This window comes from Lonchura striata, chromosome 35 (genome assembly GCF_046129695.1).
Source record: "Lonchura striata isolate bLonStr1 chromosome 35, bLonStr1.mat, whole genome shotgun sequence".
NCBI classification, from domain to species: domain Eukaryota; kingdom Metazoa; phylum Chordata; class Aves; order Passeriformes; family Estrildidae; genus Lonchura; species Lonchura striata.
In genome coordinates this window covers 1,075,077-1,088,003 of record NC_134637.1, presented here as the reverse complement: position 1 = coordinate 1,088,003, position 12,927 = coordinate 1,075,077, and the positions used below count along the sequence as shown (strand labels likewise).

Here is a 12,927-nt window from a genome sequence, read left to right as displayed (position 1 = left end):
TAACTGTCCTGTGCCCCTAATTATCTTCTCATTTGCATAATAAACCATTAATTTCCCCTAAATTTCCCCACCCCCCCCCCCCCGGCATCCTCCATGTGCCTCTAATTTGCATCTAATTTGCATAAACATATATTAACAGCCCCTGAGTCCCCACAGGACCCTCAAGAAGCCGTTCTTGGGCCCTCATTAGCACCTTATTTGCATAAGAAAAACTTAATGAGCACTAAACTTCCAGAACACCTGCAAGGACTCTCCCACACTCGTGATTTACATCTCATTTGCATAAGAACACTTTAATTTCCCCCAAACATCCCAAAACCACTTTCAGATATTCTCCCACACCCCTCATTACCATCTCATTTGCATGAACACCCCCCCAGCTCCAAATTGACCAATCAGGACACAGCCCCATCGACTCCACCAATCCTCATTGGCTGCCTTGGCCTGGCCCCGCCCACTGCCGCCATCTTGTGGGTGGGAGCTCGGCCGCCATCTTGGGGCATGGCCTTTATTATGTCAGCCATTTTGGGGGCGTGGCCTCGGCGCCATTTTGGGGGCGTGGCCTGGAACTTGGCGGCCATCTTGGGGGCGTGGTCTCAGCATATTTGGGGGCGTGGTCTGCGAGTGTCGGCCATCTTGGGGGCGTGGTCTCAGCATCATTTGGGGGCGTGGTTTGCGAGTTGTCGGCCATCTTGGGGGCGTGGTCTCAGCATCATTGGGGCGTGGCCTGAGAGTTGTCGGCCATCTTGGGGGCGTGGTCTCAGTATTATTTGGGGGCGTGGCCTGAGAGATGTCGGCCATCTTTGTAGGCGTGGTCTCAGTATTATTTGGGGGCGTGGTCTGCGAGTTGTCGGCCATATTGGAGGTGTGGTCCCAGCATGATTTGGGGCGTGGCCTGTGCGTTTGCGGCCATCTTGGGGGCGTGGTCTCAGCATTATTTGGGGGCGTGGCCTGGGAGTTGTCGGCCATCTTGGAGGTGTGGCCACAGCATGATTTTGGGGGCGTGGCTTGGGAGTTGTCGGCCATCTTGGGGGCGTGGTCTCAGCATCATTGGGGCGTGGCCTGAGAGTTGTCGGCCATCTTGTGGGCGTGGTCTCAGTATTATTTGGGGGCGTGGTCTGTGAGTTGTCGGCCATCTTGGGGGCGTGGTCTCAGCATCATTGGGGCGTGGTCTGCGAGTTGTCAGCCATCTTGGGGGCGTGGTCTCAGCATGATTTGGGGGCGTGGTCTGTGAGTTGTCGGCCATCTTGGGGGCGTGGCCAGCTCAGGCGGCCACCTCGTAGTCCCCCATGGGGAAGGTGCCGGTGTCGTCGCCGGGCCTCATCCCCCGCCAGCGGGAGCCTCCTGGATCGGGGCGAAAATCCAACATTTTGGGCAAAAAGTTCCATTTGGGGGGGAAAAGAGTGTTTTGGGGGCGGGAAAATGGATTAGGAGCTAACTGAGGAGTTTTGGGGAGAAAAAAGGAGATTTTGGAGCTGAATTGGGGATTTTTTTAGGTGGTTTGGAGACAAAGAGGGACGATTTTTGGGGGGAAAAGGGAAATTTGGAATTAAACTGTTGATTTTTAGGATAAAATAGAAGTTTTTGCGGTAAAATGAGGATTTTTGGTGGCAAAAATCAAAGTTTTGGGTTCAAAACAGAATTTGTAGCAAAACTTGGGGATTTGACGGGAAAAAAAGGCAATTTTGGGGTGATTTTGGGCTGAAAATTGGGAGCGTGGGAGTGGGAGTGTTCAGTTTGGGAGGAAAAAGGGGAATTTGGAGGGAAAATGGGAATTTGGAGGGAAAATGTGGGAATTTTGGTATTAAAACAAGCAATTTCAGGGCAGAAGGGCAAAGTTGGGCAAAAATCTGGACATTTTAGTCAAAAAATGAAAAAATTTGGGGTGAGTAGAGCCCAATTTTGGGGTGCAAAGGGTCATTTTAGGGCAATAGGGTTTTTTGGTGAGAAATTTGGGGAAATTTTGGGGAATTGGGGGTGCAACTTGGCAGTTCTGGCAGAGAAAGAACAAATCTAGAGTAAAAATGGGAAATTTGGTGCAAAATGGCCAATTTTTGGAGCAAAAGGGGGAAATTGGAGCAGAAAATGGGTAATTTTGGAGAAAAGAATGTTAAGTTTTGGACTAAAATGGGAAATTTGTGGTCAAAATGGGGAATTTGGGCGATTTAGGGACAATTTGGGGTCCAACTCCGCCCTTCCCCCCACTGACCCCTCCTCTTCCGGCACAGCCAAGCAGCCAATAGGAGCCCCAGGAGCAGCAAGGCCACGCCCACGATGCCACCGATGACCAATGGGAGGAAGTCAAACGGAGCTGGGGGCAAGACCCCCCCATCAAAAAAAATTCTGGGTCACCAAATATCCCAAAAACCACAAAAATCATCCCAAAACAACCCAGGGTAAGTGAATACCCCTAAAGCCCCAAAACCACCCCAAAAACAGCAAATACCCAAAACCCCCCAAAACCAGCCCAAAACAAAAGCCCCAGAGTCAGTGAATACCCCAAAACCCCCAAAAGCACCCCATAAATCCTCCAGGATCAGCAAATACCTAAAAAAACCCAAAAGTGCCCAAAAACCACACCCTAGGACAGTGAATAACCCAAAAGCCCCAAAACCACCCAAAAAAAAACCTGGGTCAGGAAATACCCCAAAAGCCCCAAAACCACCCAAAAAAACCCCTGGGTCAGGAAATACCCCAAAAAAACCCAAAACCACCCCCAAAAAAACCTGGGTCAGAGAATACCCAAAAACCCCAAAACCACCCAAAAAAATCCCCCTGGTTCAGAAAATACCCAAAAAACCCAATACCACCCTAAAAAACCACCTGGGTCAGTGAATACCCCAAAAACCGCAAAAGCATCCCAAAAGACATCCTGGGTCAGAAAATACCCAAAAAACCCCAAACCACCCCCAAAAAAACCCTTGAGTCAGAAAATACCCAAAAAACCCCAAAACCACCCCAAAAGAACAGCCCTGTGGTCAGTGGGTGTGGCAAGTGGGTGTGTTCAGTGGTCAGTGGGTGTGGTCAGTGGGTGTGGTCAGGGGTCAGTGGGTGTGGTCAGTGGGTGTGGTCAGTGGGTGTGGTCAGGGGTCAACGGGTGTGGTCAGTGGGTGTGGTCAGTGGGTGTGGTCAGTGGTCAGTGGGTGTGGTCAGTGGGTGTGGTCAGGGGTCAGTGGGTGTGGTCAGTGGGTGTGGTCAGTGGGTGTGGTCGGGGTCAACGGGTGTGGTCAGTGGGTGTGGTCAGTGGGTGTGGTCAGTGGTCAGTGGGTGTGGTCAGTGGTCAGTGGGTGTGGTCAGTGGGTGTGGTCAGTGGTCAGTGGGTGTGGTCAGGGGTCAGTGGGTGTGGTCAGTGGTCAGTGGGTGTGGTCAGTGGGTGTGGTCAGGGGTCAGTGGGTGTGGTCAGTGGGTGTGGTCAGGGGTCAGTGGGTGTGTTCAGTGGTCAGTGTGTGTGGTCACTGGTCAGTGGGCGTGGCCAGGGGGTCAGTGCACATGGTCAATGAGAAGGGTGTGTCCATTTGGTCAGTGGGAAGGGTGTGGCCATTGTGGGTGTGGTCATTTGGGTGGGCGTGGTCACTGAGGAGGGTGTGGTCAGTCTGGGGGTGTGGCCAATGGGATGGGCGTGGTCAATGTGAGGGGTGTGCCCATTTGAATGGGCGTGGCCATTCGGGATGTGGTCATTTGCATAGGTGTGGCCATTTTGGGATGCGGTCATTTGCATAGGTGTGGCCATTTTGGGATGTGGTCATTTGCATAGGTGTGGCCATTTTGGGATGCGGTCATTTGCATAGGTGTGGCCATATTAATGAGCGTGGTCAATTGGGGTGTGATCAATTGGTGGGTGTGGCCATTTTGGGAGATGACCATTTGAGTGGGTGTGGCCATTTTAATAGGCGTGGTCAATTCGTGGGTGTGGTCATTTTGGGGTTTGGGTGTGGCCATTTAGATGGACGTGGCCATTTGGGATGTGGTCATTTGCATAGGTGTGGCCATATTAATGAGCATGGTCAATCGGGGTGTGGTCAATAGGTGGGTGTGGCCATTTTGGGAGCTGACCATTTGAGTGGGTGTGGCCATTTTTATGGGCGTGGTCAATTCGTGGGTGTGGTCATTTTGGGGTGTGGGTGTGGTCATTTAGATGGGCGTGGCCATTTGGGATGTGGTCATTTGCATGGGTGTGGCCATATTAATGGGCATGGTCAACCAGGGTGTGGTCAATGGATGGGCGTGGCCATTTGGCAGAAGATGGCCATTGGATTGGGTGTGGCCATTTGGATGGGTGTGGCCATCTTGGGAGGTGACCATTTGAGTGAGTGTGGTCATTTTGATGGGCGTGGTCAATTAGTGGGTGTGGTCATTGGAGTGGGTGTGGCCATCTTCATGGGCGTGGCCATTTTGGGTGATGATCATTTGAGTGGGTGTGGCCATCATGATGGGCGTGGCCAACTGGTGTGGTCAATGGCTGGGCGTGGCCATTGTCTGGGTGTGGTTAGACGGGTGGGTGTGGCCACTTGTGTGGGCATGGCCACCCAATGAATGCCAAGATGGCGCCTGCCCTCCCGCCCACCTCCCGACCCCGTTTTCCCAAATCCACCGCTTTTCGCCCCAAAATCCCCCACCTACCCCAGACCACCACGGCCACGCCCCGGCTGGGCGGGGCCTCCAGCCAGGCCCCGCCCACCTCCTCCTCCAGCCGGCAGCTGAAATTCCCGGACATTTCCGGGGAGATCCGCAGGAAGAGCAGCTCCGCCCCCTCCTCGGTGACGTCACCGATGACGTCATCGGCGCTCGGCACCAGCTCGGCGCCGTCGTGGAAGAAGCGGAAGCGGCGGCGGAAGCGGCGCCGAGGCGCGGCGCAGGTCAGGCGCAGGCGCTGGCCCGCGGCCACCACGCCCGAGGGCGGCTCCACCGAGAGCAGAGGGGCCGGGCATGGACCTGGGAGCGGCGATTTTCCAGCCAAACCCAACCATGACCCAACCATGGCCCAACCAAACCCAACCATGACTCAATCATGACCCAACCAAACCCAACTAAACTCAACCAAACCCAACCATGGCCCAACCAAACCTAACTAAACTCAACCAAACCCAACCATGACCCAACCATGGCCCAACCATGACCCAACCATGACCTAACCAAACCCAACTAAACTCAACCAAACCCAACCATGGCCCAAGCAAATCCAACTAAACTCAACCAAACCCAACGATGACCCAACCAAACCCAACTAAACTCAACCGAACCCAACCATGGCCCAACCATGACCCAACCAAATCCAACTAAACTCAACCAAACCCAACCATGACCCAACCATGGCCCAACCATGACCCAACCATGATCTAACCAAACCCAACTAAACTCAACCAAACCCAACCATGGCCCAACCAAACCTAACTAAACTCAACCAAACCCAACCATGACCCAACCATGGCCCAACCATGACCCAACCATGACCTAACCAAACCCAACTAAACTCAACCAAACCCAACCATGGCCCAACCAAACCCAACTAAACTCAACCAAACCCAACCATGACCCAACCATGACCCAACCAAACCCAACTAAACTCAACCAAACCCAACCATGGCCCAACTAAACCCAACTAAACTCAACCAAACCCAACCATGACCCAACCATGACCCAACCAAACCCAACTAAACTCAACCAAACCCAACCATGACCCAACCATGGCCCAACCATGACCCAACCATGACCCAGCTAAACTCAGCCAAACCCAACCATGGCCCAGTCATATCCCAATCATGACCCAACCAAACCAAACCCAACCATTTCCCGACCAAACCCACCTAAATCCAACCAAACACCAACCATGACCCAACCATGACCCAACAATGACCTAACAATGACCCAACCATGACCCAACCAAACACAACTAAACTCAACCAACTCAACCACATCCAACCATGACCCAGCCAAACCCAACCCAACCATGACCCCACCAAACCCAACCATGACCCAACCTAACCCAACCATGGCCCAAACCAAACCCAACCATGACCCCACCAAACCCAACCATGACCCAACCTAATCCAACCATGGCCCAACCAAACCCAACCTTGGCCCAACCAAACCCAAACATGACCCAACCACACCCAACGATGACCTAATGATGCCCCAGTCAAACCCAACCAAACCAAATGAAACCCAACCAAACCCAACCATGGCCCAACCAAGCCCAATGATGACCCAACAATGACCTAACGATGACCCAGTCAAACCCAACCAAACCAAATCAACCCAACCCAACCCAACCATGACCCAACCACACCCAACCATGACCAAACCCACCTCAACCACATCCCACCATGGCCCAACCGAACCCAACCAACCCTGTCACTCCCCCTTTGCCATCTCCTCAACCTTCCCCAAACCCAACCCTGAGGTGGCTCCATGCCCAGAAACCGCTGGATTTCCCCCAAAATCACCTTTGACGATGACCAGGACGGCGTCGCTGCGGTAGGAGGCGATCCAGCGGCCCTCGGTCATCTCCTCGTAGCGGCAGCTGAAGTTCCCGGTCCGGTTCCGGTCGCTCTTCTCCACCCGCAGCCGGGCGCCGCCGGCTCCGGAACCTTCCCAGATCCCGTCCGTGACCTCCAGCTCCTCCTGGAAGAACCCAAATCTGCGCTCGGCGGCGCCGGGCGGGGCCGCGCAGAAGAAGACCAGGGGCTGCCCTTCCACGGTGACGCTGGAGGGCGCCACCGTCAGGTTGGGTTGGGCTGGACGATCTGGTGGGAGGAGAAGACCCAAAGTCAAAGGCGGACCTCGGTGGAGATGGGTTTTGGGAGAAAAACGGCCCCGTTTGGGCCAAAACCCAACATTTCGCTCCAATTTTGGGATAAAAACGCTCCTGTTGGGAGCAGAAGTCAATGTTGGGCCTCACTGGGAGAAATTTGGGATAAAATCGGCAAATTGGGCGGAAAGGTCAAAGTTGGACCTCAATGGGGATGGACTTTGGGATAAAAGCACCAAACTGGGTGGAAAAGTCAAGGATGGACCTCAATGGGGACGAATTTTGGGGTAAAAATGGCCAATTGGGTGGAAAGGTCAAGGTTGGACCTCAATGGGGATGCATTTTGGGGTAAAATCACCCAGTTGGGTGGAAAGGTCAAGGTTGGACCTCAAGGGGGACGAACTTTGGGGTAAAATCACCCAGTTGGGTGGAAAGGTCAAGGCCTGGACCAAAATGGGGACGAATTTTGGGGTAAAAACACCAAACTGGGTGGAAAGGTCAAGGTTGGACCTCAAGGGGGACGAATTTTGGGGTAAAAATGGCCAATTGGGTGGAAGAGTCAAGGTTGGACCTCAAGGGGGATGAATTTTGGGGTAAAAACACCCAATTGGGTGGAAGAGTCAAGGTTGGACCTCAAGGGGGACGAATTTTGGGGTAAAATCACCCAGTTGGGTGGAAGAGTCAAGGTTGGACCAAAATGGGGACGAATTTTGGGGTAAAAATGGAAAATTGGGTGGAAGAGTCAAGGTTGGACCTCAATGGGGGTGAATTTTGGGGTAAAAATGTCCAATTGGGTGGAAGAGTCAAGGTTGGACCTCAAGGGGGATGAATTTTGGGGTAAAAACACCAAATTGGGTGGAAGAGTCAAGGTTGGACCTCAAGGGGGATGAATTTTGGGGTACAGGCCCCGAACCGCCGCCCGGAGCTGCGGCGCGGACCTTGGACGTCGATGAGCACGGTGCGGCTGGCCGGCGAGTGGACCTGGTGGTGGCCATTCCGCAGGACGCTGTAGGAGCAGGCGTGGAAGCCGCCGTCGCGCGGGTCGGTCACGTTGAAGGTGTGGACGAAGCGGGCGCGGGACGTGCGGACGTCGGTGACCCAGCCGGACGTGGCGGTGAAGCGGAAGCCCACGACGCGGTCGGAGCGCGGCGGCGCCGGCGCGGTGCAGGAGATGGAGACGGCGTCGCCGATGAGGAACCGAGCCTTGGGCGGCGTCACCGAGATGGTGGGGGCGGGGAGAGGGAGGTCTGGGGGGAAACGGGGGAAAAAGGGAAAAATGACCCAAAATTCCGGGTTTTGGAGGAGGGGTGGAGAAGGTGGAGAAGGTGCAGAAGGTGGAGAAGGTGGAGAATGTGGAGAAGATGGAGGAGGTGGAGAAGATGCAGAAGGTGGAGAAGGTGGAGATGATGGAAAAGATGGAGGAGATGGAGAAGGTGGAGAAGATGGAGAAGGTGGAGAAGGAGAAGAAGTTGGAGAAGGTGCAAAAGATGGAGAAGGTGGAGAAGATGGAGATGATGGAGAAGGTGGAGAAGGTGGAGAAGGAGAAGAAGTTGGAGAAGGTGCAGAAGATGGAGAAGGTGGAGAAGATGGAGATGGTGGAGAAGGTGGAGAAGGTGAAGATGGAGAAGGTGGACATGGTGGAGAAGGTGCAGAAGATGGAGAAGATGGAGAAGATGGAGAAGGTGGAGAAGATGGAGAAGATGGAGAAGATGGAGAAGGTGGAGAAGGTGGAGAAGATGGAGAAGGTGGAGAAGGTGGAGAAGATGGAGATCATGGAGAAGATGGAGAAGGTGGAGAAGGTGGAGAAGGTGGAGAAGATGGAGAAGGTGGAGATGATCGAGAAGATGGAGAAGAACCTCTCATTTTCCCCCAAAATTCCAATTTTTTTTGGTCGGAACAGGTTCCTCCATGATCCTGGTTTGGTTGGGCTCAGATTGGGTCAAAAAATCCTAAAAATGGCCCAAAATTGGCCCCAAAATTCAATTTTTTGGAGGTGGGAATGGAGAAGATGGAGAAGAACCTCCCAAATTTTTCCCAAAATCCCCATTTTTCCCCAAATTTTTAGTTGGAGGAGGTGCCACCATGATCCTGTTTGGGTTGGGCTCAGATTGGGTCCAAAAATCCTAAAAATGGCCCAAAATGGCCCCAAAATTCAATTTTTTGGAGGTGGGAATGGAGCAGGTGGAGAAGATGGAGATGATGGAGAAGAGGTCCCAGTTTTGCCCCAAATTTGGATTTTTTGGGAATTTTTGTTACCTGAAGGCGCCGCCGGCGGGAAAAGGATCGGGAGAGACGCTGGATAAAGGAAAAATGGGAAAATTAAAGAAAAATTGGGAAAAAAACCCAAAAAAATGGAAGAAAAAGGGAAAAATTGGGGGAAAAAATGGGAAAAATGGGAAAAACGGGAAAGGAAAAAATGGGATAGAAAAGAAATCACCAAAATATTTATTAATTTATAATTAGGGGGGAAAAGGGAAATTTAGAATAAAAATAATTTAAGAATAAAAATACAATTTTTTAGAATTAAATTAAAAATCAAAGGAAAAAATAAAATTAAAAGGGAAAATAGAAAGGAAATTCAAAATTAATTCTTAATTAATAATCGGAGAGAAATTAAAGGAAAGGAAAATTGAAAGAAAGCTAAAAAGAAATCATTTCAATAAAAATATTTTTTTAATGAAACTATCATTTTTAAAAGGAAATAAAAATTAAAAGGAAAAATATTTAAATAAAAATGAAAAGGAAATATTGGGGCAATAAAGGAAATTAAAGCTTATTTTTTAATTAATAATGGGGGGAAGTTTAAAGAATAAGAGGAAAATTGAAAGAAATTAAAAGTAAGATAATTTGAAAAGAAAAAGGAAAATAATTATAATTTTTTTTTAAAGGAAAAAATAAAAAATAAAAAAAAAGGAAAAGAAAAATCGGGAAAATAAAGGGAAAAAAATTATTTAGTGATTAATAATTAAGGGGAAATGAAATCAAATAAAAAAGGGAAAGGAAAATAAAAATAAAATTCATTTTGAAACAAAAAATGAAACGAAAAATCAGGAGAGAAAAGGAAAAGGAGAAATTGGGAATTTTTAATTGGGGGGTGAAAATTGGGGGGAACGGGGAAAATGGGAGAGGGAGGGCGGGAAATGGGTGAAAAAAATGGGAAATTGGGCAAAAAGGTGAAAAAAATGGGAAATGGGGCAAAAAGGTGAAAAAAATGGGCAAAAAGGGAGAAAAAAATGGGAAATTGGGCAAAAAGGTGAAAAAAATGGGAAAAAAATGGGCAAAAAGGGAGAAAAAAATGGGAAATTGGGCAAAAAGGGTGAAAAAAATGGGCAAAAAGGGAGAAAAAAATGGGAAATTGGGCAAAAAGGGTGAAAAAAATGGGCAAAAAGGGAGAAAAAAATGGGAAATTGGGCAAAAAGGGTGAAAAAAATGGGCAAAAAGGGAGAAAAAAATGGGAAATTGGGCAAAAAGGTGAAAAAAATGGGAAATTGGTCAAAAAGGTGAAAAAAAGGGAAATGGGGCAAAAAGGTGAAAAAAATGGGCAAAAAGGGAGAAAAAAATGGGAAATTGGGCAAAAAGGTGAAAAAAATGGGAAATGGGGCAAAAAGGTGAAAAAAATGGGAAATTGGTCAAAAAGGTGAAAAAATGGGAAATTGGGCAAAAAGGGTGAAAAAAATGGGCAAAAAGGGAGAAAAAAATGGGAAATTGGGCAAAAAGGTGAAAAAAATGGGAAATGGGGCAAAAAGGTGAAAAAAATGGGAAATTGGGCAAAAAGGGTGAAAAAAATGGGCAAAAAGGTGAAAAAAATGGGCAAAAAGGGAGAAAAAATGGGCAAATTGGGCAAAAAGGTGAAAAATTTGGAAATTGGGCAAAAAAGCAAAAAAAACGGGCAAAAAGGGAGAAAAAAATGGGAAATTGGGCAAAAAGGGAGAGGAGGAGGAGGAGGAGGAGGAAGAAGGGCAGGAGGGAAAACGGGCACGAAAATGAGGGAAAAAAAGGGAAAATTGGGAAAAATGGGAGAGGAGGAAGAGGAGGAGGAAGAGTTGGGATAACGGGGAGGGAAAATGGGGCAAAAATGGGGAAAAATGGGAAAATGGGAGAGGAGGAAGAGGAGGGGATGGGCACAGGATGGGCACAGGGAATGGGCACAGGGATGGGCACAGGGATGGGAATGGGCACAGGGAATGGGGATGGGCACAGGGATGGGCACAGGGATGGGCACAGGGATGGGCACAGGGATGGGAACAGGGATTGGCACAGGGATGGGCACAGGGAATGGGGATGGGCACAGGGATGGGCACAGGGATGGGAACAGGGATTGGCACAGGGATGGGCACAGGGATGGGCACAGGGAATGGGCACAGGGAATGGGAATGGGCACAGGGATGGGCACAGGGATGGGCACAGGGATGGGCACAGGGAATGGGAATGGGCACAGGGATGGGCACAGGGGAAGCTCACCCAGCAGCGGGACGAAGCTCAGCAGCGCCATTGCCCCGAGTGTCCCCGAGTGTCCCTCAGTGTCCCCTCTCTGTCCCCTCTCTGTCCCCTCCCTGTCCCCTCCCTGTCCCCTCCCTGTCCTTCCTGTCCCCTCTCTGTCCCCTCTCTGTCCCCTCTCTGTCCCCTCCCTGTCCTTCCTGTCCCCTCTCTGTCCCCTCTCTGTCCCCTCTCTGTCCCCTCACTGTCCCCTCGCTGTCCCCTCGCTGTCCCCTCTCTGTCCCCTCTCTGTCCCCTCTCTGTCCCCTCTCTGTCCCCTCCCTGTCCTTCCTGTCCCCTCTCTGTCCCCTCTCTGTCCCCTCTCTGTCCCCTCACTGTCCCCTCGCTGTCCCCTCGCTGTCCCCTCTCTGTCCCCTCTCTGTCCCCTCTCTGTCCCCTCTCTGTCCCCTCTCTGTCCCCTCTCTGTCCCCTCCCTGTCCTTCCTGTCCCCTCTCTGTCCCCTCTCTGTCCCCTCTCTGTCCCCTCTCTGTCCCCTCACTGTCCCCTCTCTGTCCCCTCGCTGTCCCCTCTCTGTCCCCTCGCTGTCCCCTCAGTGTCCCCTCACTGTCCCCTCACTGTCCCCTCTCTGTCCCCTCACTGTCCCCTCTCTGTCCCCTCTCTGTCCCCTCCCTGTCCCCTCACTGTCCCCTCTCTGTCCCCTCACTGTCCCCTCTCTGTCCCCTCTCTGTCCCCTCCCTGTCCCCTCACTGTCCCCTCTCTGTCCCCTCACTGTCCCCTCTCTGTCCCCTCTCTGTCCCCTCTCTGTCCCCTCTCTGTCCCCTCGCTGTCCCCTCAGTGTCCCCTCGCTGTCCCCTCACTGTCCCCTCTCTGTCCCCTCTCTGTCCCCTCGCTGTCCCCGCAGTGTCCCCTCTCTGTCCCCTCGCTGTCGCCAGGGTGGGGCCGGAATTGGCGGGAAAAGGGGAAGCGGGAATTGTGCAAGGGCGGTGACGTCACCGCGGGGCTCTTGCGACATTTGGGGACATTCAGGGCCAGGGGGGTGGGGGGGACACCGGGGCTTGTGGTGGCACCAGGGTTGGTGACACCAAGGTGACACCAAGGTGAGGGTGGCACCAGGGTTGGTGGCACCAAGGTCTCGATGACATCAAGGTGAGGGTGGCACCAGGGTTGGTGGCACTGAGGAGGTGACACCAAGGTTGGTGACACCAAGGTGAGGGTGGCACCAGGGTTGGTGGCACCAAGGTCTCGATGACACCAAGGTGAGGGTGGCACCAGGGTTGGTGGCACTGAGGAGGTGACACCAAGGTTGGTGACACCAAGGTGAGGGTGGCACCAGGGTTGGTGGCACTGAGGAGGTGGCACCGAGGTTGGTGACACCAAGGTGGAGGTGGCACCAGGGTTGGTGACACCAAGGTGACACCAAGGTGAGGGTGGCACCAGGGTTGGTGACACCAAGGTGACACCAAGGTGAGGGTGGCACCAGGGTTGGTGGCACTGAGGAGGTGGCACCGAGGTGGGGGTGACAGCGAGGTTGGTGACACCAATGAAGGTGACATCGAGCTGAGGGTGGCACCAGGGTTGGTGGCACTGAGGGGAAAGTGACACAAAGCTGAGGGTGGCACCCGGGTTGGTGGCACCGAGGTCGGTGACACTGTGGAGGTGACACCAGGGTGACAGTGACACCAGGGTGGGTGGCACCAAGGTGAGGGTGACACCAGGGTTGGTGACACCGAGGTGACATCAAG

At 52.0% G+C, this 12,927-nt stretch overlaps 1 protein-coding gene across 1 annotated transcript; it reads right to left on the bottom strand.

The window, feature by feature from the left end:
- Positions 1-266: 266 nt before the first annotated feature.
- Positions 267-11,293, bottom strand: LOC110482498 (Fc receptor-like protein 5). Its single transcript, XM_077789551.1, has 8 exons — positions 11,210-11,293; positions 9,005-9,043; positions 7,651-7,995; positions 6,835-6,897; positions 6,444-6,743; positions 4,621-4,932; positions 2,210-2,311; positions 267-1,344 (listed from the first exon to the last, which is right to left on the bottom strand). The coding sequence occupies exons 1-8, from the start codon at positions 11,238-11,240 to the stop codon at positions 1,265-1,267; spliced, it is 1,272 nt and encodes a 423-aa protein (XP_077645677.1). The 5' UTR covers positions 11,241-11,293; the 3' UTR covers positions 267-1,264.
- Positions 11,294-12,927: the final 1,634 nt, after the last annotated feature.

Bases quoted from the DNA above. Each gene is read 5' to 3' on its own strand.
- LOC110482498 (XM_077789551.1), bottom strand. From the start codon at position 11,240: ATGGCGCTGCTGAGCTTCGTCCCGCTGCTGG. The intron at 6,744-6,834 runs GTTGGGTTTTGG...TCCTCCCACCAG, and splicing joins TCCCAAAATTGGAGCGAAAT to ATCGTCCAGCCCAACCCAAC. The intron at 1,345-2,209 runs GTCAGTGGGGGG...GCCCCGATCCAG, and splicing joins GCTGTGCCGGAAGAGGAGGG to GAGGCTCCCGCTGGCGGGGG.